The sequence below is a fragment of the Rhizomucor pusillus genome (genome assembly GCF_041956525.1).
Source record: "Rhizomucor pusillus strain CBS 183.67 unplaced genomic scaffold VTP01scaffold_11, whole genome shotgun sequence".
Lineage (NCBI taxonomy): Eukaryota > Fungi > Mucoromycota > Mucoromycetes > Mucorales > Lichtheimiaceae > Rhizomucor > Rhizomucor pusillus.
This window is the reverse complement of record NW_027192153.1, coordinates 606756-629151: the sequence shown is the minus strand read 5'-3', so window position 1 is coordinate 629151 and position 22396 is coordinate 606756. Positions and strand designations below refer to the sequence as shown.

Here is a 22396-nt window from a genome sequence, read left to right as displayed (position 1 = left end):
GCCCTTATAAACCTCCATTCGCGATGGTTTTACATCCCCTGCGCCGCGTGGAACAAAGCACAGACCTTCCGGTTCTTCCAGGTTGTGCGCTGGTCAGTTATGCCATAGTGATTTGAATGGCAGCATAAGAAATGCAGAAAAAGGAAGTTTATTGTGTGCGGAAAAGCCAATTCAGCAACGCACACAATGCATGTACAGGGTTGTTTACTTGTTTGTCACACTGGAAGATGTATCAATGTAATCCATGCCGCATTGTCCACAACCGTAGCGTAGTTCACTTTGACCGGTCGATCTGCTTTGTAAGAAAACCGAGCATGAGTGGCACCATCGAGTTTTGCACGACCAACTTTACAATCTCGTGCCCACGTTTGGTTACAACGTTGGTAGTTGCCGACGACGGTGCAATGTACGATGTACGGTTCTTTGCAGTATCCTTGTCGTTCTCTTTGGTATCCAAAAACGTCACATTCTCCTTATCAGGACTCCGGAGTACCCAGAGCGGATCATTGTTGTCTCGCTTAACGGTGGCGGTATCCACGCTGATCATGCTGGACCGCCCCGCTTGCACCGCGTTCGAGGACGTCCGGGCAGCAATTGTAGCTGTACCTTTTTTGAATTCATCCGCCAGCAGCTCCTCTTTTAATACTTGGAGTGCCACTCGTTCCTCGTTTGACAAAATTTTCTCTGGCCTCGTCGTCATCTTGCCCGTCTCACTCCAATACACATGCCCGCACAAGGATCTCAGACAAGTAATCCATTCCCGCTTTTCTTGCTCGTTTTCCACGCTGAACGTATATTTGCGTTTCACCACCGCCGGTGGTGGTTGCACAGTCTGCACGGGTTGATCAGACCCAGATTCTTGAATTAACTCTGCGCCTATTGCTGCAGCAGCAGCAGGAGTTTGCGGGGACGTCAAAGTCGTTGGGCTCTTTACAACAGCCCGCATGTCGGCGTGAGAGAACCCGATCTGGAAAGTATACCGCATGAACTGACGCTCCACGACAATGCTCTTGGTACGAGGTAAAGTCGGACTGACATAGCGGCCAGCATGTGCTCCAGACTTGATAAACGTCAAACTCGTACGTCCGAGCGTATGGCCAGTTATAGTAAAAGTCTGCATACATGACTCTGAAAAGTCAAGGACGTTGGGTTTGCAGACAAGGTCTTGACCACGGAGCTTAATCTGTAGACCGGGATCAGGAGCAGGTATAGATATAGTGATGGGCGCAGACGGAACATTTTTAGTTAGCCGTGAAGGGAATCGATGCGGTGTTACTGTGATAATGATGTCCTGATGTTGTGGTTGTTGCTGGTCGGCGTCTTGCTCGTCGTCGTGGTCGTCCTCTGGCGTCGGAGAGCCGCCTCTGCCTGTTGGATTATCCCATCCAGTCTCCAAAGCCTCTTGGGCAATCGAGTGATACATGTTTTCAAGAAAATCAACAGGGACCAGTCCGTACTGATCGTAATGCTTCCATCGCTTCAGAAACTCCTCCCAGGAAGGTGTGGTTGTGCCCTTCTCCCGCAGCGAATAAATATAATGCAAAGGCTCTACTGCAATGCTGCCATGCTCGCTTTTGCGATCAATCATGCTGGCCCTTCTTGTCAGTCTCAGCCGATCCCGACGCTCCTTGTTCTCACGCGCGAACCAGAACACGTCTCGCTCGCTGCTGGCATCATTCCATAGTTCAGCGTTCAGAAACAGCATAGCAACGACCACTTTAACAACCATATCTTCGTGGAATTTGACAACGTTCTGGTTCGCATCATGCCATTTTTTTGAAAACCGTTCAATGACATATTCAAGAGACTCCCAGTTGCTTGGAAGTCGAAGTGTCATGAGCAGTATCCGAAGCGCCTCGTCCAATCGCAGTGCCACGAGGCGGAAACAATCCAGGAATGCATCGTAGATATCTCGATTTTCTGGATCGGCCAAAAAATAACCCAGTTGTCTGCGGTTCAAGTCCGGCGTTTTGAAAAGAAAGTTGGCAATATTCAGCGGCTCGTCAGCCAATACTTGCTTTTCGATCAGGTAAGCTATACCGTCTTCTGGTTTCCGTTCAAATTTTCGAAGCGCTGTAGCTAGCACGGGGTGCATCTTGCGAGGTGGCGGCATGGATAAACGACCATCAGGGCCAACGATCACGGATGGCCTGTGTTGCTGCGCTGCTTGGTCCTCCCGAGACAAGTACAGAGTGACTTTGCTAAGTTCCACGATATTCTTGACCTGAAACAAACTATTCTCTGTGGGTCGGAATCGCCCGCTGCCTGATCCGGATGAACTCCTGCCTTTGCCGCCGGCTGAGCCGCTGTTCTTGTTTCCCGTGCTTCCACTGTCACTGATAATATTTTCATCCATGATGGGTATACAAATCAGCAGCAAGTCGCTAAACAGAAATAGATAGCAGTCTTTGATGGTATTGGCGTTGACAACTTGGAATACGGGTGATTGCAAAATGTACTTTCGCGGCGGTGCATACTGCAGCTTTGCCTCGCGCTGCTGCTGAGGTTTTGATTCTTTGGTGGTGGTATCAGACGTAAACGGGGTTGCAAGGCTGCGCGAGCCAAGACGCCAGAGCGCATCAGTGGAATCTTGTGCGTTGTCGGATGTTCGTTTACTTTGTAGCATTAGTTTTATTTTATCAAACGGCCGCAGTTCCTTCTCGTTGCTCGCGTTGAAAGATGGTTCTGTGTCCGGAAAAGCGTAGTCCTTTTTATATGCAGCGTCTCGCGATGGCTCCTTATCCTCTTCCGCGGCGGCACCCTGCGTCGTCGGATGCAGACTTATGCTACTCATCTATATTCAAGATAAAGGGCATTTAGTCTCGTACATTGAATGCGACAAGAGGTGAATGACGAAAGAAAAATTTGAAGGTAGTACGTACCTGAGCATCAATCGAATTAATGTTCCCTGACCAATCTCGTGAAGATGCATTCGATTGGGTTATCCTTAGATCGTCAGCCGAGTGTCTCGTGTCGAGCGGCGGCCGCGTACTACGGTGCACAGATTCCGAGGTATCTCCCGAAGATGCCAGAGGCGAAGGTGAGCGTACCTTGGACCCATATCGCGATGCACCTGGGGGTCGCAAAAGAAAAGGTGCATTCTGAATAGCTTCTCTCCGTGCTGGATTATCGATATCATCGTCAGACATGTCAATATCGCTATCTTCGTACATCCGTCTTCCTCGTGATGTAAGAAGGGTACGTTGGTGCGGTGTAAGTTTCGATTGATCGGGCGAGGAGGCGTTTCCTTCTTCTTCTTCATCTTCTTCGTCCAAATCGTCCTGCTTTTCCCGCTCATATCGCTGTCGCAGAGATCGATATCGTGACGAACTAGTGCCGTTTGGAGAACGTTCCCACAGGGGTGTATCGACAAATGACGAAGTGACAAACGGCGATAATCCATAGTAGACGCTAGAATCGTACTCGTTTGATCCTGCCGACGACGATAACCCTTGATCGAACGAGCCTCGATAGCGATTGTTGTTGTTGTTATCCCACTCCAAAGACATTATTTGCGACGGTACTGCTCCACCGCGTTCGAGTCTCCTCCGAGTAAATGACATGTGGGCTGGAGGAGGTTGACTCGAAGCTGTGCCATCGCCGGCGGCGGCGGCGATCCTGTTCTCTGTCCCTGGAGACGGTGATCCCTCTGCTGTAAGAGTCGGCGAGCGAGCACTGGATCGCTGATTGAGTTGATCGAAAGCTGCTTGCACGTTCTTGTTATCCGAAACAAGTGCTTCATCGTCGCCTCTTCGAGATGACACAGGTTTGTGCCTTCGCGAAGATGTTCGAGGTAATGCAAACGGGCATGGTCGTTGAGGAGGATGGGCAGATGATGAGGACGAGGAATTGGCGTTCATTGTCTCGGGGTCCTTCCGTTGAAGCCGGGAAAGGGAATAATTCACGTCACCAAACAAACCTCGGAAACTTTTAAAAACGAAAGAGTTAGTGGGCGATAAATACATTCGACTTCTCTTTCTTTAGATTACGGCAACCGTAATACAATGCGGATTTCATACTCACATAGAGAAAAGCTTTCACAGCAGCAGGTTGGGCTTCAACAATGCAGAAAATGCATGAACGACTTGTCAAAACTCTAATGAATTCCACCCCTCCTTCTAGTCCGACAGCATTGGCGTCCGACCTCCGAGCAAGTCTGTCTCCTTTCAACACTTTCTCTCCGAGTTACCAGAACTTGTAGAGAAAGAACGAGCAAAGTCGGCGGAAAGAAGACGTCGAGATCAGCATTACTCGGACCTCCGAGCAATTGTAGCCGCCGTCATGAATTATCTAGCTATCAGGCGGAGACAACATCAGCGCCAGAGTAGTAATGGCAGGAACAAGTTATCCGAGGGATGTCACTCAGAATTATCCGAATAATTCTTTAAAATTAACATAATGTAAACGTACAAAGTAAAATAATAGTACTGATTATTCCTGACAACTAAATCCATACATTTGCTCGACTGCGCTTGTTGAGGCTCATCTTGATTGCATTGGATTCTTGAGGGAAGATTAAGCAAATCAATAGAAAAGGTCAATGGATAAGCTACATAGCAGAGTAGACACAAGTTTTCTTATCTATACATCGTCAGTGCTACAGGCACGCCACGATTAGATAGCTTGCAGTAGAAGCCCGCGCAGACTCTGGTCGGGATGAAGCCACCCGAATTTTGGAAAATGCAAAAGAACACTTTTCTTCTTTTTTTGCTTGGATCTGAATGGCAGACGGCAATAAGACGGAATCCAACGACAGATCGGTGTCGACATTGTTCGTCCGTAAACTTCCCACGGATGCCAGGAGCAGCGATCTCGAAGCGTTCTTCAGCGAAGTCGGCCCGATCCGTAATTGCTTTGTCGTCGCTGACACCTCCAACGGCAAGCTGAAAGAATCGGATCCCAACTTTAGAAACAAGGGCTATGGTTACGTCCACTATGCCGTCGCGGAGGATGCACGTGAGGCGCTCAAGACATTGAAAGACGTAAAGTTTAAGGGTCAAACCACCTTGCACCTCGAACTTGCCCTGCGAAAATCCGTCGCTCAGAAACGTCAACGACCAGAAAGCGCCCCGGCAGCAAAAGCCAAGAAGCAGAAAACTGACCAACAGCAGTTTAACAAACACGCGCGCGTTATTGTACGGAACTTGCCCTGGAAATATACCGAAAAGAAACTTAAAAAGCTGTTTGGAAAACATGGCGAGATCAAAGAAATTCAATTGCCTCGAAAATACCCTGGAGGACCTCTGCGAGGTTTCGCATTCATTCAATTTGATAAAGTATCAGAGGCACAAGCGGTACGTTGTAAACCTGCGGCAGTGGAGTACATGCATATGCTAAGTTTTCTGTATGTAGGCTATGGATGCATTGAACGCTACTGAGCATGAGGGACGTCTGATTGCCGTCGATTGGTCCTTGGCAAAGGATCGATTCGAGGAACTTGAGCGGCAGGAAGCTATCAAGGATCAAGCTGAAGAGAATGAAGAGCGAAGTGAGGAAACAAAGGAAAATGAGCAAGAAGCCGCAGATAGCGACGAGGAGATGGCTGAAGCAAACGACGAAGAATCACAGCAAGAAGATGAAAGCAGCGAAGAAGACGACGAATCGGATGCTGATGAGGACGAGGCAAAGGAAGTTGAAGGCGACGAGGAAAGCGAGGCTGACGAGGCCAAAGTTTCTTCTGAAGAGAGCAACGATGAATCTGAGGAGGCAAGCAGCGGCGACGAAAGTGAACAAGATGGAAGTGATGAGGAGTTTGCAGCTGCCAGCGAAGACGTAGAAATGGATGCTGAATTTTCGGAGACAGAAGAGGAGGATGAAGATGAAGATGATTCCGATGAAGAAAACGAAAGCGGTTCAGATGAAGAAGAAGAAGGCGAGACCGAAAATACAAAGCAACAGGACGAAAAACCAAAGAAGAAACTTCCATCGGCATCTGAGGGTACGACCTTATTTGTACGAAATTTGCTCTTCGAATCCACTGAGCAAGACTTGAAACAATTGTAAGTTTAGACGGATTAACGAATATGCAATTTGAAATTCTAACGTCAGAGTATCTAGGTTCAAACAATGGGGCCCTGTCCTGTATGCAAAGATTACACGAAATCGCGAGACGAACCAATCGCGAGGAACTGCGTTCGTTTGTATGCGCAAAAAGGAGGATGCAGACAGATGCATCAAAGAAGCTGATACATTGAGAAGAATGCAAGCTGAAGAAGACGATGAGGATAATACATCCAAGGCACTCATGTCAAACAGAGAAAAGAAAAAGAAGGGTCTCAACTATGACAGTATTCTGACGCCAGATGCTGGTCTTGGCCTCGGTGTCAAGTTCACTTTGGACGGCCGAGTATTGGATGTCACCAGAGCTGTGGAACGCAAAGATGCAGAAAAGATCAAGGACGAGAAACAGGCGCTGAAAAAGAAGGAAGATAAACGAAATATTTATCTGATGTACGAAGGTGTTGTGTTCCCCAACACTCCAGCAGCAGAAACAATGAGCCCGCGAGAACTTTCAAAGCGGCAAATGTCATTTTCGATGCGCAAGCGATTGCTAAATCAAGACCCAATTTTGTTTATATCCAAGACTCGACTTTCTATCCGTAATATTCCTACGCACGTTGACGACGCCACACTCAAAAAGCTCGGATACCAAAGCATAGAGAAGTTCAAAGAACAAGTCAAGAAAAATCAGCGAACGGATCTTAGCAAAGAAGAAAAGGCCGAAGGGTGGCAGTACAAACCCAGAGTCAAGCAAGCAAAAATTGTTAGAAGCAAGGATCGAGTTGATGCATCAGGCAAACTTCGCAGCAAGGGTTACGGATTTTTGGAGTACACGACACATGCGCATGCTCTGGCTGCTCTGCGATACCTCAACAACAACCCTGAAGTGTTTGGCAAGAAGAGACTTATTGTTGAATTCTCTATAGAAAACAAACAGGTCATTGAAAACAGATCAAAGAGAATGCAAAATAATAAGGTGCAAAATAGCCCGCAGAAAAATGGACGAAAAGAAGCAGCAGCGGCGCCCAAGAAGGTGCCAAAAACTAGCTCAAAAGCTGTAGCAAAGAAAAAGAACAATAGTAACAAAAAGAAGAAGAAGCAGCAGCAAAAGAAATAATAAAGCATTTTTTGCCATCGCCATAGTAATAGGATATGCAGCGCGGAACACGAATTTTGGCACATGAAGTTGTCCTAGTCAGCGAAGTTGAGCAGACTCGAGTTTCTCGAACATGAATCCTGCAAATGCACCCAGTCCCAGCAGACACCCGCCGACGTACACCAGAATGAGAGAAAACACAGCGACACCGAACCATGGATCAAGGACGATTACTATAGATCCAGCCCAGACTGAGGAGCAACAAAGCGATGACGAAAATGAAGAGCACGTTGGTATCCTGCGATTACGAGGCGACATGTCTGTACGGAGGCCGCGAGCTATCCAGTGGGACGAAAGTGTTATAGATAACGAACATATGAACAAGAAGAAATCAAAGAGTAAGGGGACGCTACTGTAGATCTTAAACGATGTATTTATTTTCTGCGTATTTGAATATGGCTAGTATGCTGCATATACCACAGACCTCACGCAGTAGGCGAATCCTCGGAGAGCGAGAGCAGCAACAGCAGTGACAGCAGTAGTAGCAGCGATAGCGACAGCGACGGTGGAGAATGTAGCCATGGACACCACCGACGCCACCACCGAAAGGGCAAGAAACGGAACCCGCGGCAGGTCAGTCCAAACGCATACGAGCGACAACCTGTTTATAAAGGTAAAACAGAAAAAAACCCATAATCTGGGATTTCGTGGGGAAGAAAAGTGATTAGTTATTGATATTGTTGTTTCTTTCAAGACCGACCGCAACCCCCGTCAACATCAAAGTGAGAGAGTTTCTTTTTTCATCGTTGGATGAAATATCAATAGGAATGATAGCAAAATAGACCATCATCATCTCATTTTGGTTAATAACTACCAAGAAAAAAGAAAATTAAAAGCGATTTCAACATTTTCCCTTTTCGACTGATGCACCACGATCCTTTACCAAGCCCTTCGCTCTCGCTATATTGGACAGAAAGTAGACGAGCAACAACAAAGAAAAATGCAAGATCGAAATCCATGTTTGAGTGGGTGTACGGGAACACTGTAGACGATGTTGACCACCGCTCCATCTCGTCCGCCACGACAACTGCTGCAACTGTCCCAATATCGCCGAAGATAAGCGATGATTACGTCCAGTCGTTCTTGATCCGATTTTCCAAAGCGCTTGTCACGTACGGAGCGCCGTCGCACCGTCTGGATCACTGCGTGCAACTGCTCATGCGCAAGTTTGGCATTAAAGCCCAATTTGGGTATTTTCCTGGCTTCCTCGTCGTTTCATTTGGCGATCCCGGTAAGGTCAGGTCTCCCACGAAATCGGCACCTTTTTTCTTACCGATAAACGATGCCACCAGAAAGCCTCACAGCGGCCGCTCAGCTTGTTAAAGTGAGCCCTGGTTTGGATCTTCAGCGTCTTTGCAGCATTTACCAGTTGTTCGAATCAATACTGTGCGACAAGATGACGGTTCAAGAGGCATTTGCTTCTTTGGAAAATATCGTGGCTTCTCCCGACATTTACCCAACCTGGCTTACGATACTCTGCTACGGCTTGGCATCCAGCACAAGCACGTTGCTCTTCTTCTCAGGAGGGCTTATGGATATTTTGTTTGGATTTATTTCCGGTCTGATTGTTGCTACCGGCGTCGTTCATGTATCAAACAAGATAACACGGTTTACGAGCATCTTTGATGTCTTGACCAGCGCCGTCGTCGGGTTCTTGTCAGCTGCAGCCGCATCTCGAATAACCAGCCCAACAACCTGTTTCCATGCGCTCTCACTCGGAGGTGTTGTGACCCTGCTGCCAGGCTACGCAACGTTCGTTTCAGTGCTAGAGATGGCATCCGGGTCCGTGGCAACGGGCACACTGCAACTCACAACCACTCTGATATACTCCTTGCTCGTCGGGTTTGGGCTGGCGATCGGTGCAAGCGCGCACCAGGTCATGTTTCCAAAACTGGCTCTAGTCTCTTCCGATGAAGTGTGCTCAAGGTCCTTGTCGTGGCTGTTTGATATCATTCTTGTACCGTCCTTTGCAGCTGCAAATCTTGTTATCATGCGAGGCAGAATTTCGAAGTACCCGATCATGCTGCTGCTGGCAGCGTTGTCGCGAGGTATCCATCAAGTTTGTATGAACTACTTTGTTGCATATCCACACATTGCTACAGTCCTCGCCGCTTTCGGCGTAGCGACGGCATCCAATGTTTATGCTCGCCTCGTGCCTACCGTCGGCTTTGTTGATATGATCATGGGATTGCTGTTCCTCGTCCCTGGTTCTGTTGGCGTCTCTTCTTCCCTCGACACGTTTGGCCAGGCGCTCACTTCCAGCCCTATGACTGAAGTGTCTGTAATATTAAATGCTGGACAGCAAGGCATCATTTTCTCATCCCACATGATGGTTATCGCGGTATCTGTCTCAGTTGGTCTGGTGCTTGCGGCAGCGGTGCTTTACCCTGTTCGCAAAATGTTGGACTACAAACGCAGTAGGAAAAATAACAAGTATAGAGTTAGAGATTGGGTAGGGGAAGTGACGTTTTAACTTTATATGCTGTGAAATGAGTAGCAGCAGCAAACGCATTTGCAATGTATTGTAGATTCACTCGCTCGGATTTTCATCCTTTTCGTTTAACAAAATGTACATTCTGCATTTCATGTAAAATGCTTTGGTGGATGAATTCCTATTTATGTATAACAACCTTTCCAATGTTTTCGGGATGAGCGATATCGTACTCGCGGCGCAAAATAGCATAAATCAAGTCAACGATAAGCAACGCTTGGCCTAGATTGTAAACTAGCGTGATGGCATAAAAGAAGTTTGCATTGCCGCTGCCCGCGTAAATCCACAGATGCCAAAATATTGGTGCCAGGACGGACGAATAAAGGAAGATATTAGCGACCAGAAATCCGTACCGACAATCTAAAAAAAATAAACTTTAGCAACTGAAAAAAGAGGCCTAAGTTTTTATACTTTACATTTGAATAGCTGTTGATGTAAAGGCACCAGTCCCAGAAACAGAGCAACATCTCCGGCAGCTGGATAGCTCTTGAACACAGACATAACGCCGGTTAATACAGCGCAAACAAATAGCGGATGTTCACTGCATTCATATTCACATAAACTGTCTAAGTCCTACATTTTCATTGACACCTATTCTTACCGGAGTCTGATACAAAGCGGTGCTGCGAATATGAATGCATGGAATTGAAATATGACCATGAAAAATGACCGGAACTGATCAAATATCTCGATGAAAAAGTACCAAAACATGCCAACGTTGGGTGTCAGATCTGACAAGAAAATGCTAATATGGAAATAATGTTAGTAGGTACAACAAGCTATGAATTTGACTCTTGCGCGACATACACAACACCGTAGGTTGCTGGGATAAAGTTCCAAGAACCCACGAGCAATCTGGATAAACCTAGCAGTACACCCAGTCCAGCCAGGTAGCAGCCGATTGCATGTCCAACCTAAGAGTTCATATCAGATCGATAAACATACTCGTTCTTTACGTTCTTTACATCAGATTCGCTTACATTGCACTTTTTATCGATCATGATTAGCGGTGGTACCAGCATAGCTGGATAGAATCCAAAGTATGTGGCTACAGCAGCCCAACACATGGATATGTTTGTACGTCCTACAGATAGGCGGATGAATAAAAGGCATCCAGACAGGCACGATTATAGGTACCTAATTGCGCCCAAAGCAATGCCACGACAATGCTTAAATTCGTAAAGATCACAGACGATCTTGAGATACATGAAAGGATTGCAAGCGGATTGAATAAATAGAGTGCTGCTACAGTTGATGGATGAATAGGTTGCTTGTCCTTTTCGATGGCAAGCTTCGGTTTTTCTGCATCTTGTGTTTGATGGAGTAAAGTGATCTTTTGCAGACAAAGTGCAATAGCAGCATCGATTAAACTGTAAAGTACGGGCGTCGTGTAATAGAACGGGATGCTTTCCAAGAACGAAAATATGCACAGCAACAACGGTGCCTTTTTGGATTATTAGTCGCTTCTTTGCTAAGCACAACTTGCCACTCTTTCTTTACCTGGTGAAATGGACCTCCATCGTACGGTGCTACACCGTTATCGTATAGAAACACGCCTTCTTTTACTAGATCCGATTCTCATCAGCATCCATCGTGCGAGGTTCTTGGCGCGTTTGTTCTTACATCGCTTGTAGCTTGTAACTGGTGTCGCGAGCTCGATTCTACTAGACAATGCATCTGCCACCACCGGAAAACTGAAAAGAGCCAGCCGAAGAGCTATTCCTGACAGGAACAGTGCCCCATTTATTCGTTCGCCCTGAGCATTCCCAGCCATGCTGTGACGGAGACAGGCAATAAGGCAGAATATAAAAATGGAGGGGGGCCAGAAAACGAGCAATGCCATCTTCCTTATTCAGTACATATACGACTTGTATCCATAATTCTTACACTCGTTCATACGTTAAAAACACACATATACAATTACGAAAACTTAATTACGACGCGCGCTCAAATGCTTTCAGCAATAGCTTTTTTTATTCATAAAAGGGATGACCTTTTTAGTTCAGCTTTCTGCGGAAAGAAGAGCCTAAACAGCTGTTGCATCAGATACCAATTCTCTTGTCTAATTCCATTGTTTTTACTGGACTTACCCTCAGTCAAACGGGCCTTACCACCGGTAGGTTGGCAAAGGACAGTGCCGCAAGAGGAGCAGAGGACAACGGTCTGGGCGTGGCTGAAGACGGTGCTGATGTTCAAGCAGCCGGGGCACTTGACGTCCATGAAGTAAGAGTTGGGAGACTGTACGAGTCTCTTGAGCTTGTGGGTGCGCTTCTCGTGCTCGACGGTGGGGTTAAGAAGATCGACGGCCAACTATATAGAAACGCATAGTAGAGTTGAGTATAACTATTGTCTACACTTTCCGAATCCCTTGCTCTTCACGATTAAGCTTAATTCTGTACGTAATGCTTGAATCAAGAAACAATGTTTCGAGATTCACCATTGTTGCACTGATCAGGACGCGCACAGGAAATCGCATTCAAAACTGAATGGACATTGTCAAGTGGCATTCAAGCGCGTCATGTCGACAGGCACCAGAATCCGTTTTTCATCCATTTTTCCATATCCATCCATCCATCCAACGCTCTTCAAGGCTCTCCATGTGTCGCTGATTGCCATTTCAACTTACAGTCATCGTCGTTTAATTCAGTAAAAGGGAAGAACCGTTGCTGCAGGTGCCAAGTGGACTTTTAAGACCCGTCGAACCGACAACACCATTGGTCGAGCTGCGACACACGATTTCCCGCAGCCCACATCTACCGCTCCTGCTGCTGCGACCCCATCATATGTCGTAGCTAATCACTTCACCCTCTCAAAAATACTTTAATGTATGGCGCAGTTGACGGAGCAGGTGACATAAAATTTTGAAATTTAAATGGTTAGCAAGTCTATCATTCATAAGATAGCATTGGATGAAACAATTTAAGCTATGTAATATAAACTATTCATTGTAAGATATTCCAGTCGTAAACTTGCTGTAGATCACTGCAGACTACATGTAGTAAGTGCAAAAGTAAGTAATCTATAAAAGCTCACTTCATTTATGTACGATGGTTTATATCCTCGTTGATGAATGATGAAAAGTCAGCGAGTAATTTCAATGCATGTACCGTCTGTAATGTTGTTTCTTCTCTGGCTTGCAATGAGGAAGGGAGCATACATAATTCGCTCTTGATATTGATCCGACAACAAAGGGAAAATATCTGTACCTTTCATATATATGCACTCTAACATCTAGGCGCAACACATATTGTTCTTCTTGGCATATCAAATCCATGAGTCCTTCCGTTTAAAGATCTTCCTTTTGAGCAGTTTGCTATATATGTATAATCATCAAACTGCATGAGCACTTCAATGAAGGAAATTTTACCCTAAACGGCAACTGTTTACTTACAACGTCTTCGATATTGAAACTCATATACGACGGTGTAAGCTACAGATTTGCTTAGTACGAGCTAAAACGGTGTATGTAGATGATGGTTCATTGTAACAACAAGCATGAAATAATACTAGACCTTTAACTGTGAACTTGTACATCGATATTCACAACCATTACCTCAAATGTCATATTTACAAACGATGCCTTGTTGGATCGTATGATTCAACATCCTGGCTATATGGAAAAACTTCATATTCACACTGTGACGTTCCGTAAAGTGTAAGTTTGGTGTGGCCGATTCCCATCATCATCGTCGTCTGCTGATCCTCCTGCCACTATCGTCTCAAGCTTAGATATCACGGGTCTGCTGAAACCAGAGCTCTCCTGTTACACACTGGATATGACACCTTGGATGGTGTGAAATCGATTTTGACATTTTTTAAAGCCCAATGTGATTGGGATTTAGATCTGAGATCTGTTCGTAGCAGCTGGGATAACAATAAGATGAAGGACTGCTTGCAGAAACAGATTGGAGATGAAGATGACCTTAGATTGGAACTTTAATGGGTTTGTTTACTGCCCACATGAAGTATCCCACGCAATACGCTTTTCCTTTTTCTTCTTTTTTTTTCTCTTTTTCTCTCTCCACCTCGTCTCATGTACGCAAGACAAAGACCGGCCTGGCCTTACCCTACCGACGAAGCAGCAGCCATGCAACAAGCAACCGCTCAAGCCGCTCCAGCACAGCAGCAGCAGCAGCCAGCACAGCAAGTTCCCACCACTCCTCCACAACAACAAGCGGCTGCCGCGCAGCAACAACAGCAGCAGCAGCAACAGCAGCAGCAAGCTGCCCCAGCACCAGCAGCCGCCCCGATGGCAGCAGCGGCAGCTGAACCACTATACGCCGGCGGCGGAGGAGGAGGGTTCCTGGATACTATAAAGCGGAAAATGCGCGAAGTAGCTGGATTGCAGCCTCCTTTAATGGATCCGTACGCTTTCCACCGCGGCGGCGTGATGCCACCTCCTCCTTTCACGATACAGCAACCACCATTCATGATGGACGACTACTTTGCTCAACAGCAGCAGATGCAGCAACAGTTGCAACAGCAACAGCAGATGGCTGCTATGATGCAGAGCCAGCAGACGATAATGGCTATGCAGCAGCAACAACAACAACAGCAACAGCAACAAGCGGCGGCGGCAGCAGCAGCGGCGGCGGCAGCAGCGGCAGGCATGACACCTTATCAACAACCCTTCACACCCGGTGGATTCAGCATGGTCTCGGCGTACATGAACCCATACGGTGGTGGGCAGCTTCCGATGATGGTGCAGCAGCAGCAACAGCCATATATGGGCAACATGATGATGATGCAGCAGCAGCAACCGCCCACCATGTACGATTACACACAAAGCTATTACCAGCAACCTCCATACATGCCAACTCCATACATGCAGCCTTCCATGTACGATTATCCAGGCTACGCACGCAGATACTATCCAGATCAACCGTACGCTTTTACCCCATGGGCTATGTAAATCCTGAGTCCCGCATATACCAACCAACCGAACAACAACTCCCATCGTCATTGTTGAACCCCTTCCTTTGTACCAAAAACTCTCAAGACTTCCTTCTCTTTTTTACGCATACATACACGCACATCACGCAATCCCATTTTGATAACCGCATGTACAATATATAATTGTTCATGAAAGTATAATGCTTACAGTCGTTTTATTCTTTTTATATTTTATGTTATTACCAAGCAATGTCTGAAGGGTCTTCTTCCTCTTCTGATTCCTCACTGGAACTACTAGACTCTTCAGCTTTGGCCTTGGATATTGATGCTGTTTCACATCGCAAAAAGTCAGCATTCTCTGGTAAAATAACTCGACAACACCAGAGATCTCCTTACCTTTATCTACCAGAGATGGGAATTTAAGGTCTGAAAACGTGTCTAATTTGAAGTTGGGATCGAGAGTGACATCCACAATTTCTTCCTTGTTTTCCGACGACTCTTCCATGGTCACGTCTGCTGCTTGCACTTGTCCGTCTACGGTGTTGTCTACGACCCTCAGTTCCATAAGCGATGTCATGATGGACTCAAATATGTCAGAGACACCCGGCAGGCTCTGACTTGGGCCCGCCAAGAGAGCCAGTGCTTCTTGTACGTTTGCTTCGCCTTGTCTAACCTTTTCGGTTTTCGAAGCCTGCTCTGCAGCCTCTCTTGCTTCTTGCTGACGTCGGCCAAATATAGAATCAAAAATGCCCGATTCAGGTGCTTCGTTGCTGATTTTGGCGCGTTCTTCTTGCGAAGTAACCTCTGGAGTGGTGGCTGATAGTTGCAATATACTGTAATCGTCTGTTACCAACAGGACATCCTTTTCGAACTCCATGCCAAGTATGCTGGACGTGAGCGGCGTGCAAGACTCAGGTATAGAGCTGTCTGGAGTGAATACGATGAGCTGCTTCGCAGAAGTATTGAAGAGTCGCGCGATAACAGCAAAGCGACTAGAATACCGGTCAACAGCAACAAATTGGCAAGGCACATTGTAACTGTACCACACTGGTAGTGTATGAAAGAACATTAGGATATACAACGTGGAAGGACCCAAAGCAGATATGTTCGACTCTTACCATCCATAGTTAGAATATTCCACACGGCAAATTCATGATCCGTTACAGAAAGCATGAACGGGCTGTCTGCAAGGAAATGTAGCTTTTGCACCTGGTAACCGGAAGGCTGTACCAATGCATCCATCACCTTGTTTTCAACAATATCCCAAAGCGTGATTAACCGGTCAAAGCTAACAGCAACGATGCTGTCATCGGCCGAAAATGCTGCAGCGGTTGGACTGTGATTTCTGAAACTGTTCTCGGATCGACATTTCCATACAAATCCTTTTTCTGCTGCTTCTTCGAGCATCCAGACTTTGAAAGTTTTGCCTCCAGAAATTGTGATCGCCATTAATCCATCGTTGCCCCGTGCATTGTTGAAAAGCGAGCTTCCTCTCTTTGATACTTCAAAGTTCAAGATACTCGTGTGCAGCTTGTACGCTTGTGTATCCTCGTTCCAATCCCAGAACTTGAGACTTCCGGAAGACTCCTTTTCCAAAGTGTCCACGGTGGCCATCCACCGCCCGTCTCTTGAAAATGCAATGTGATGAACCTTGTGATTTTGTGGTGCAACTTCCAACGTAGAGTTGTGTTTGTCTAGCGAATAGTCGTAAAATTGTATAGTGCCTGGTGCTGAGCGGAATGCAAGATGCTTGTTGCGGGGTTCGTGTGCCATGAGGCATTTTGGTTTATGTACAGTGGCTGGATTAAACCAATCTCAACAAACGTGGACAATAAAGTTGTCTTTCTAACTGCAAACTTACGTGTCTGTAACCCTTGAATAGAGTATTGAATATCTCGCGTGGTCGAGTTTATAAGCTGTATCAGATTGTTTCCCAAAAGTAGTGCATAGAGTGCGTGGTTTGGTGAGGCTACAATCGACTTTATCGGTCCACCTACGCGTGGGACGAAATGCCGGCGTTGAAACAATGTATTCCAAAAGACCAAAACTGTTTCTTCACCACCCGAAAGCAAGGTGACGCCGTCGCCCAGAAATCTTATGGCAGGTACAGGGTTCTTGTGCCAGTGGTGCGAGGCAACTGCGGCCATGTCGAGTTTTCCGTTTGCACAGGGTATCAATCTAATCTCGCCATTGTTGCAACCAGCTGCTACGACGTCGTCTCGTAAATTAATGTGAAGGCTAGTTGCTTTTTTACCGGGCGTTGTATATCTGCAAATTGTTTGAGAATACGGAGCACGACGTCTGATTTATCCAGATCACCTACGTTTCTGAAGATCCGTTTTCAAAAGTAACAGTGATATCGTATCCATGCGCTGTTACAAAAAAGCTGCCATCAGATGCATATGTTAAGCATTCAAACTTGGATGTGTCGAATAAATGGTGGGTGTTGGATTCATTAAAGTCGAGATCGCATTTGTAGAAGCTTCGACCTAGCAACATATTAATTAATTTACTGCAGACGTTTCACATTGATTCTGAACTTACCATTGTTATTTTCATGTTCCAACACTACATAGTATACAGGACCCGTGGTCTTTGATACCGAAAACATGTGTGTAATTGGACGAGGCATTTTGACGGTCTGGTATCGAGAAAGCAAATGTTAATTCAATATAACAAATTTCCTCTTATTGCTTAATAGAAAGACCTACCTTTAACAAAACACCATCCTGCCAGTCCCATACATATATGTTCTTGCCACATGCCACCATAAGTTGTAATTTGTTTCTCGGGTTCAGCATAAATGCAGTGACAGAGTTTTGGTGCTCCAAAGACCTGACTACAGCGCATGTTATGATCTTTAAGACCTTGACTGTGGATCCAGTGCCAACAAATATATATCTACATGTTATCTTTTTAGATATACTCTGCAGATCTTAAGTTGTAAGGTACAGATCTACCTTGAATCGCTCGAGAAAACCGGGTCGATTTGGCTAAACTGCCCGGCAGCAGTCTTGACAACCTTGTAGTTTTTCTCGGGAAGCTGTTGCCTGGGCTGTATTTCCATAATAAAATATGAATAATATGTTGCGAAAAGTTTGCCACTGTGCTGCACATTACCGTCATAGCGATCTAGAGCGAGCGAGTAGCGAGGCTGGTCTGAAAATGGTGGAGCAAGCAGGTTCTTGAAATTTGGGAAAATTGCGTGGCTTTTCTGTGTCCATTTCTTGTCAGTGTGATATGCCTGGTCCGTTCAGCCTTAGAAATGGGTATCCAGGGCCTTCCAAATTTTGTTCGGAATCACAATACTTTGAGCACAAGAGTTGAATGGACATGCGACGATGCGAGCTCGGATCACTTTGTAGTGGATGGCAACGCTTTTGCGTACCACTATGCGTCAAAGTACCGGAATGACTGGACCCACGGAGGTAGTGCATTAGCGCGGATTTGGTTATCCGAGAGAGTTTTCCAAATTGATAAAGTGCATGCGTGCTACCGTAGGTCAGTATGCAGATATAGCTAGCCACATTGCAGAAGATATCAAATTGTTGAGAAAAGCCGGTATCCGTTTGACGTTTCTTTTCGATGGAGCGTTACCTGCAAATAAGCATGCCACGCGGCTCAGAAGATATCGGAATTACGTTGATCGCACAGTAACGACAATGGCGAATATATCACAGATCAACAATGCGAACCGTGGGGATTCGGCGGAAAGTGGCGTACAGTACTGGGGCGATCTATATCTTATACCACCCCTGATGCTAGAAGTTTGCTTTCAAACTCTTCAGCAGATCGGATGCGATCCCATAGTCTGCGAAGCAGAAGCTGATGAATTAGTGGCGCAAGCGGCACATGAGTATTCTGGCTACGTGGTTTCCAAAGACTCGGATATGCATATATATCCACGGACTGGCAAAGGATACATTCCCCTTGATGAGTTGACGATCAGTTGCCAAGGAAAGAAATGCAATGTGTCTGCGTCTGTCTACCGGCCGCAGCTCCTAAGTGAGCTTCTGCATGTGAAGCTGGATATGATGCCCATCATTGGCGTTTTACTCGGGAACGATTATCTGGATTACCAGCTCGTCCGTGGGCCGATCACTGACTGGTGTGCAGAACAAGGTTTCCGTTGCAAGAACAATATGAGCAATTGGCCACGATTTGTAGCGGAATTTTTGCGGCGTATTGTTCCAGACAACATTGCTGCCGACAAGGTTATCGAGCTGGTAACCGAAAACTTGAAGGATCTTATGGCAAGAAATGGAGCAACGGAGGCACAGCTTGGCAACCTGGAAACGGCTATTTTAGAATCAGTGCGACAATATGATCCACTCAGTCCGTATCTGCCTCGAACACCTGAGCAAGCAACTAAGACAAAAGAAACGCTTGACCTCAAACGCAAAAGTCGACATTTGACGAACCTAGCAGCAACGAATGAATTTTGGACAAACATTTTTATTGAAGATCTGGAAAAAGCATCAAGCTGGAAAGTAAGCAGGCTTCTTCGGCAGTATTTGTATACCCTTGTATTACATGATCAACAAGATGATGAATCACCAAGGGTGACAGAGTATATCCGAGAAAAGCGACATATCCACATGGAGCCTGTGCAAGGCTTGTGGCCCCAAGAATTTGCAGAAAATCCCACTTCGATTATCCAGCAGGATGCGGTGACAAGAAGAAAAATCCTGCTGCAGATGCACTTTGCAGTAAACGAACAAGTACAGCAGCGGTTGAATCAATTAGATGCAAACTTGCAGCCGCTTGTTCTGTGCCTGCGTTACTTTATACATCAAACAGCTCGAGCAACTGACGATCGGCTCAAGGATTACGAAATTGTTGGGTTGCTGACGGGTTGCATCCGATCACTAGCGCCGATTTTGGGAAAAACCGCAAAGGTACCAGAGCTGCTGCCAAGATCAAACCCTCCGCCGCTCAAGAAGCGTAACATTCACATCACCACACAGTTCCAAACCGTCATACTGTGTTCACACTTGCTAGCGCAAGCGTTATGTCTCCCTTTCTGGGACAAAGACGCATTGTTGACTCAAGTTTACGACGGGCTACACGTTCACGCCTGTCTGAATCTTGCACGACGTGGCGTCAGCGCCGAACGAATCCTGAAGGATTTTGGGAGTCATGTGCAGGACGTGTTTGACTCCTGCTACAGTGCAACGATGTACGGATTGAAGGGTGATGTAGAGTACTCAGATTGCATCGAGGATGCAAAGCGGACTCGACGGAAACGATGCTCGAATGCAGGTTCGCAAAGTTCCAAGAAAGCTACAATGCAAACCTCACGTGGTGGGCCAAACATGTTTGATATTTTAAGCTTTGGATGTAACTTTGACGGATAAAGCAAACAAAAATTCTTTTTGGTCCTTCGATGGTTTCGATATATTTTCGGCGCCAGAAAAAATATGGGAAAACCTAATTACGGTGTGACGAATTGACATGCAATGCAACATTGAGTACTGAGTACTGCGACTGAGTAAACAAGGCAGCAGTAGCTTGACTTATCGCATTGTTTTCGCGAACCGGGCACAGTCGCCGTATCCGGCAAGGAAACGCACGTGGTTACTCTGTCGGGACCTGGCTTTTGTTCCTGAAACGAGCGAAATGAAAGGGAAAAAATAAGTGAGGGATGCTATTACGATCATCTTTCTTGCACAATGGAGAGCCCGCGGCCCCGCCAAATCGGGAATAAAAAGAGCAGCGTCGCGATCGATGATTTTAGGGTTTCCTGCCGATTGTCATCGACTGGAGCGAGCGAGGTAAATGGAAATGAATGTTATTGCAAAAAAGCAATAATTGCATTGATGTGCCATAGCTAATTTCTAAATCATCATTACCCATTGTCTTTGACATCTTTCCTTTTTTCCCTCTCTCTCTTCGCCTTACAATCCTGCAAAAGAGCATGAAGGTGCTGCTCTCTGATTTCCTCGAAAGGCTGCTGGTTTGTCCCGTCTGCAAGCGCGATCTCGTCGACCCGACAACACTTTCTTGCGGCGCGACTGTTTGCCAAAGCTGCGTCCCACCGCCTACTATTTATGAGCAGCAGCAGCAGCATCGCCCACATCAATCGTTTCTATGTCCGGTGCAACAATGCAAAAGAGCAGCCCATTTATTCGGTCCTAACAACGAAACGCACGTCGACGAGGCAGTGCAACAACTATGCCAACTTAAAAGTTCAATTCAGAGTCCTTCTCCCGGCGCAAAGTTGATCAAACATGATTCCAGCATCCGAGAAACATGCATCGAAATTATATGCTGCAGCAAATGCTTCCAAGTCATGAACGAACCTATCACCATGCACTGCGGGCACGTATATTGCCGCTTATGTCTCCTAAAGCTCAGAATAACGTCCGATACGTGTATCAAATGCCTCCGTCCTCTCCCTCGATATAATCATATACAGAATGAGGGTGCACCCAACAACCTTTTACAGACATTCGTCCGAATTGTCACACCCGCAGGACGTCCATCTTCAACAGCCGATGTCGCGTCCCTGTCATCATCCTCAGAAACTAAAAATGCAAATATGTATATCTCGGGTCTCGTTATCCTCCCAGGGCAGCAAGCGCGGTTGCCCATTTTTGCACCGCCGCATTTGAGAATGCTTCAACGCGCCGTCTTCTCGTGCGAGCAGTACAAAGGAATTTGCATAGCCACAGTGCATCGTGCTCGGCCTAACATTTCACAGTACGGCACTATAGTCCAAATAGTGTCCATCGAGCACCAGACTGGTTCGTCTGTCGTTATGGATGTTGTCGGCCGAGCTCGCTTTAGGGTCACCAACACGCACGCAACAGATAACCTATGCGACCCGTCCATTCTCGCCGCAGATTTTCAGCTGATATCTGAAGACGACGACGCAGAAATGATGATCTTCAACGCTGACATTTACAGATCTGCTCAAACTATACACAACTTTCTTACCAAAATGGGCACGATTCCGCAACCTACAGCAGCAGCAGCAGCAGCAGCAGGAACACCACCGTCGGCTTCTTCGTTTTTAAATGCAAGCTCGGACTGCTTGATGGGCCCGCTCTGGTTCGAAACTATGCAACGTATTCACGGCCCTCTGCCTAGTCCTAACCATCCTGCAGCTGTCGGATGGTGGGCTGCTGTGGTTTTGCCTGTCAGCGGTGCAGAACGTTACGCCATCTTACGCACAGTCGCCCTCGTCGATAGACTCGCTCTCATTACATCCTGGATAACCCAACTTGAAAGTCAATGGAACAATCGATCTCACCGCGCAGCCATTGAGCAAAAAGTAAACCAGTAACGATTTCCGAGTGATACCCTTTCCTAAGCTCATATATCTACATATGTTTATCTATCTACTTTCATCTATATATCCATCCACCACCCACACTCATTCTCCTTCACTCTCTTCCCGTTCGTTTCTTTGATCGTATGTTGTACATTCATTTTTTTCTACTTTTCCTTTCCACTATGAAATAATGGTAGAGGCAGGCAATTCTCACATCGCTCCTTCAAAATCCTTATCTTATGTATGTACAGACCCATTCCTTTTTCAGTATCATTTAGTAAAATTTACATACTTGTTCCTCCACGTCTCCGTGTTAGCCATGCTCGCCCTTTGAAGAAGAGTGTGAGAGAGACCCTGACTCCGATTCAAGAAACTGCAAGGGGTACTCCTGGAGATGTCAAGGCAGCAATGCGTGTATTAATCCAGTATGTATTATATGACTGGCTGATAAGAATGACGACGGGCTGGGCGATTTTTTACAGAGTTATACAGTGCTGCAAGCTGTCACAGAAACGGGAACGTTGCACAGTAGCACATGCTACAGCGCCCCCTCCAGGTGAAACGGAGCAGCGAGCAAAGG

At 46.3% G+C, this 22396-nt stretch overlaps 11 protein-coding genes across 11 annotated transcripts; 7 read left to right on the top strand and 4 right to left on the bottom strand.

Annotated features, from left to right (window-relative positions):
• Window positions 1-274: 274 nt before the first annotated feature.
• VTP01DRAFT_1741 (uncharacterized protein) lies at window positions 275-3860 on the bottom strand (the record flags this gene model as incomplete). The annotated part of the gene is made up of 2 exons (XM_069380125.1): window positions 275-2794; window positions 2883-3860. 2 exons carry the CDS (start codon window positions 3858-3860, stop codon window positions 275-277), a joined length of 3498 nt encoding a protein of 1165 aa, XP_069238165.1.
• A 144-nt stretch (window positions 3861-4004) lies between these two features.
• On the top strand, window positions 4005-4380 carry VTP01DRAFT_1740 (uncharacterized protein; the record flags this gene model as incomplete). The annotated part of the gene is made up of 2 exons (XM_069380124.1): window positions 4005-4049; window positions 4123-4380. 2 exons carry the CDS (start codon window positions 4005-4007, stop codon window positions 4378-4380), a joined length of 303 nt encoding a protein of 100 aa, XP_069238164.1.
• Window positions 4381-4721: 341 nt separating this feature from the next.
• VTP01DRAFT_1739 (uncharacterized protein) lies at window positions 4722-7117 on the top strand (the record flags this gene model as incomplete). The annotated part of the gene is made up of 3 exons (XM_069380122.1): window positions 4722-5294; window positions 5353-5999; window positions 6058-7117. The coding sequence occupies 3 exons, from the start codon at window positions 4722-4724 to the stop codon at window positions 7115-7117; spliced, it is 2280 nt and encodes a 759-aa protein (XP_069238163.1).
• Window positions 7118-7229: 112 nt separating this feature from the next.
• Window positions 7230-7882, top strand: VTP01DRAFT_1738 (uncharacterized protein; the record flags this gene model as incomplete). The annotated part of the gene is made up of 3 exons (XM_069380121.1): window positions 7230-7494; window positions 7560-7769; window positions 7851-7882. The coding sequence occupies 3 exons, from the start codon at window positions 7230-7232 to the stop codon at window positions 7880-7882; spliced, it is 507 nt and encodes a 168-aa protein (XP_069238162.1).
• Window positions 7883-8020: 138 nt separating this feature from the next.
• On the top strand, window positions 8021-9629 carry VTP01DRAFT_1737 (uncharacterized protein; the record flags this gene model as incomplete). The annotated part of the gene is made up of 2 exons (XM_069380120.1): window positions 8021-8387; window positions 8449-9629. 2 exons carry the CDS (start codon window positions 8021-8023, stop codon window positions 9627-9629), a joined length of 1548 nt encoding a protein of 515 aa, XP_069238161.1.
• Window positions 9630-9768: 139 nt separating this feature from the next.
• VTP01DRAFT_1736 (uncharacterized protein) lies at window positions 9769-11421 on the bottom strand (the record flags this gene model as incomplete). The annotated part of the gene is made up of 8 exons (XM_069380119.1): window positions 9769-10007; window positions 10064-10188; window positions 10249-10392; window positions 10455-10561; window positions 10628-10731; window positions 10785-11091; window positions 11148-11212; window positions 11271-11421. The coding sequence occupies 8 exons, from the start codon at window positions 11419-11421 to the stop codon at window positions 9769-9771; spliced, it is 1242 nt and encodes a 413-aa protein (XP_069238160.1).
• Window positions 11422-11644: 223 nt separating this feature from the next.
• On the bottom strand, window positions 11645-13062 carry VTP01DRAFT_1735 (40S ribosomal protein eS27; the record flags this gene model as incomplete). The annotated part of the gene is made up of 3 exons (XM_069380118.1): window positions 11645-11673; window positions 11738-11957; window positions 13039-13062. The coding sequence occupies 3 exons, from the start codon at window positions 13060-13062 to the stop codon at window positions 11645-11647; spliced, it is 273 nt and encodes a 90-aa protein (XP_069238159.1).
• A 618-nt stretch (window positions 13063-13680) lies between these two features.
• VTP01DRAFT_1734 (uncharacterized protein) lies at window positions 13681-14559 on the top strand (the record flags this gene model as incomplete). Its single annotated transcript, XM_069380117.1, has 1 exon — window positions 13681-14559. One exon carries the CDS (start codon window positions 13681-13683, stop codon window positions 14557-14559), a length of 879 nt encoding a protein of 292 aa, XP_069238158.1.
• A 220-nt stretch (window positions 14560-14779) lies between these two features.
• Window positions 14780-17607, bottom strand: VTP01DRAFT_1733 (uncharacterized protein; the record flags this gene model as incomplete). Its single annotated transcript, XM_069380116.1, has 8 exons — window positions 14780-14868; window positions 14937-15587; window positions 15659-16339; window positions 16402-16808; window positions 16864-17029; window positions 17085-17181; window positions 17252-17441; window positions 17501-17607. The coding sequence occupies 8 exons, from the start codon at window positions 17605-17607 to the stop codon at window positions 14780-14782; spliced, it is 2388 nt and encodes a 795-aa protein (XP_069238157.1).
• A 198-nt stretch (window positions 17608-17805) lies between these two features.
• Window positions 17806-19897, top strand: VTP01DRAFT_1732 (uncharacterized protein; the record flags this gene model as incomplete). The annotated part of the gene is made up of 2 exons (XM_069380115.1): window positions 17806-17968; window positions 18042-19897. 2 exons carry the CDS (start codon window positions 17806-17808, stop codon window positions 19895-19897), a joined length of 2019 nt encoding a protein of 672 aa, XP_069238156.1.
• Window positions 19898-20457: 560 nt separating this feature from the next.
• VTP01DRAFT_1731 (uncharacterized protein) lies at window positions 20458-21828 on the top strand (the record flags this gene model as incomplete). The annotated part of the gene is made up of 1 exon (XM_069380114.1): window positions 20458-21828. The coding sequence occupies one exon, from the start codon at window positions 20458-20460 to the stop codon at window positions 21826-21828; it is 1371 nt and encodes a 456-aa protein (XP_069238155.1).
• Between the last annotated feature and the right edge of the window lie 568 nt (window positions 21829-22396).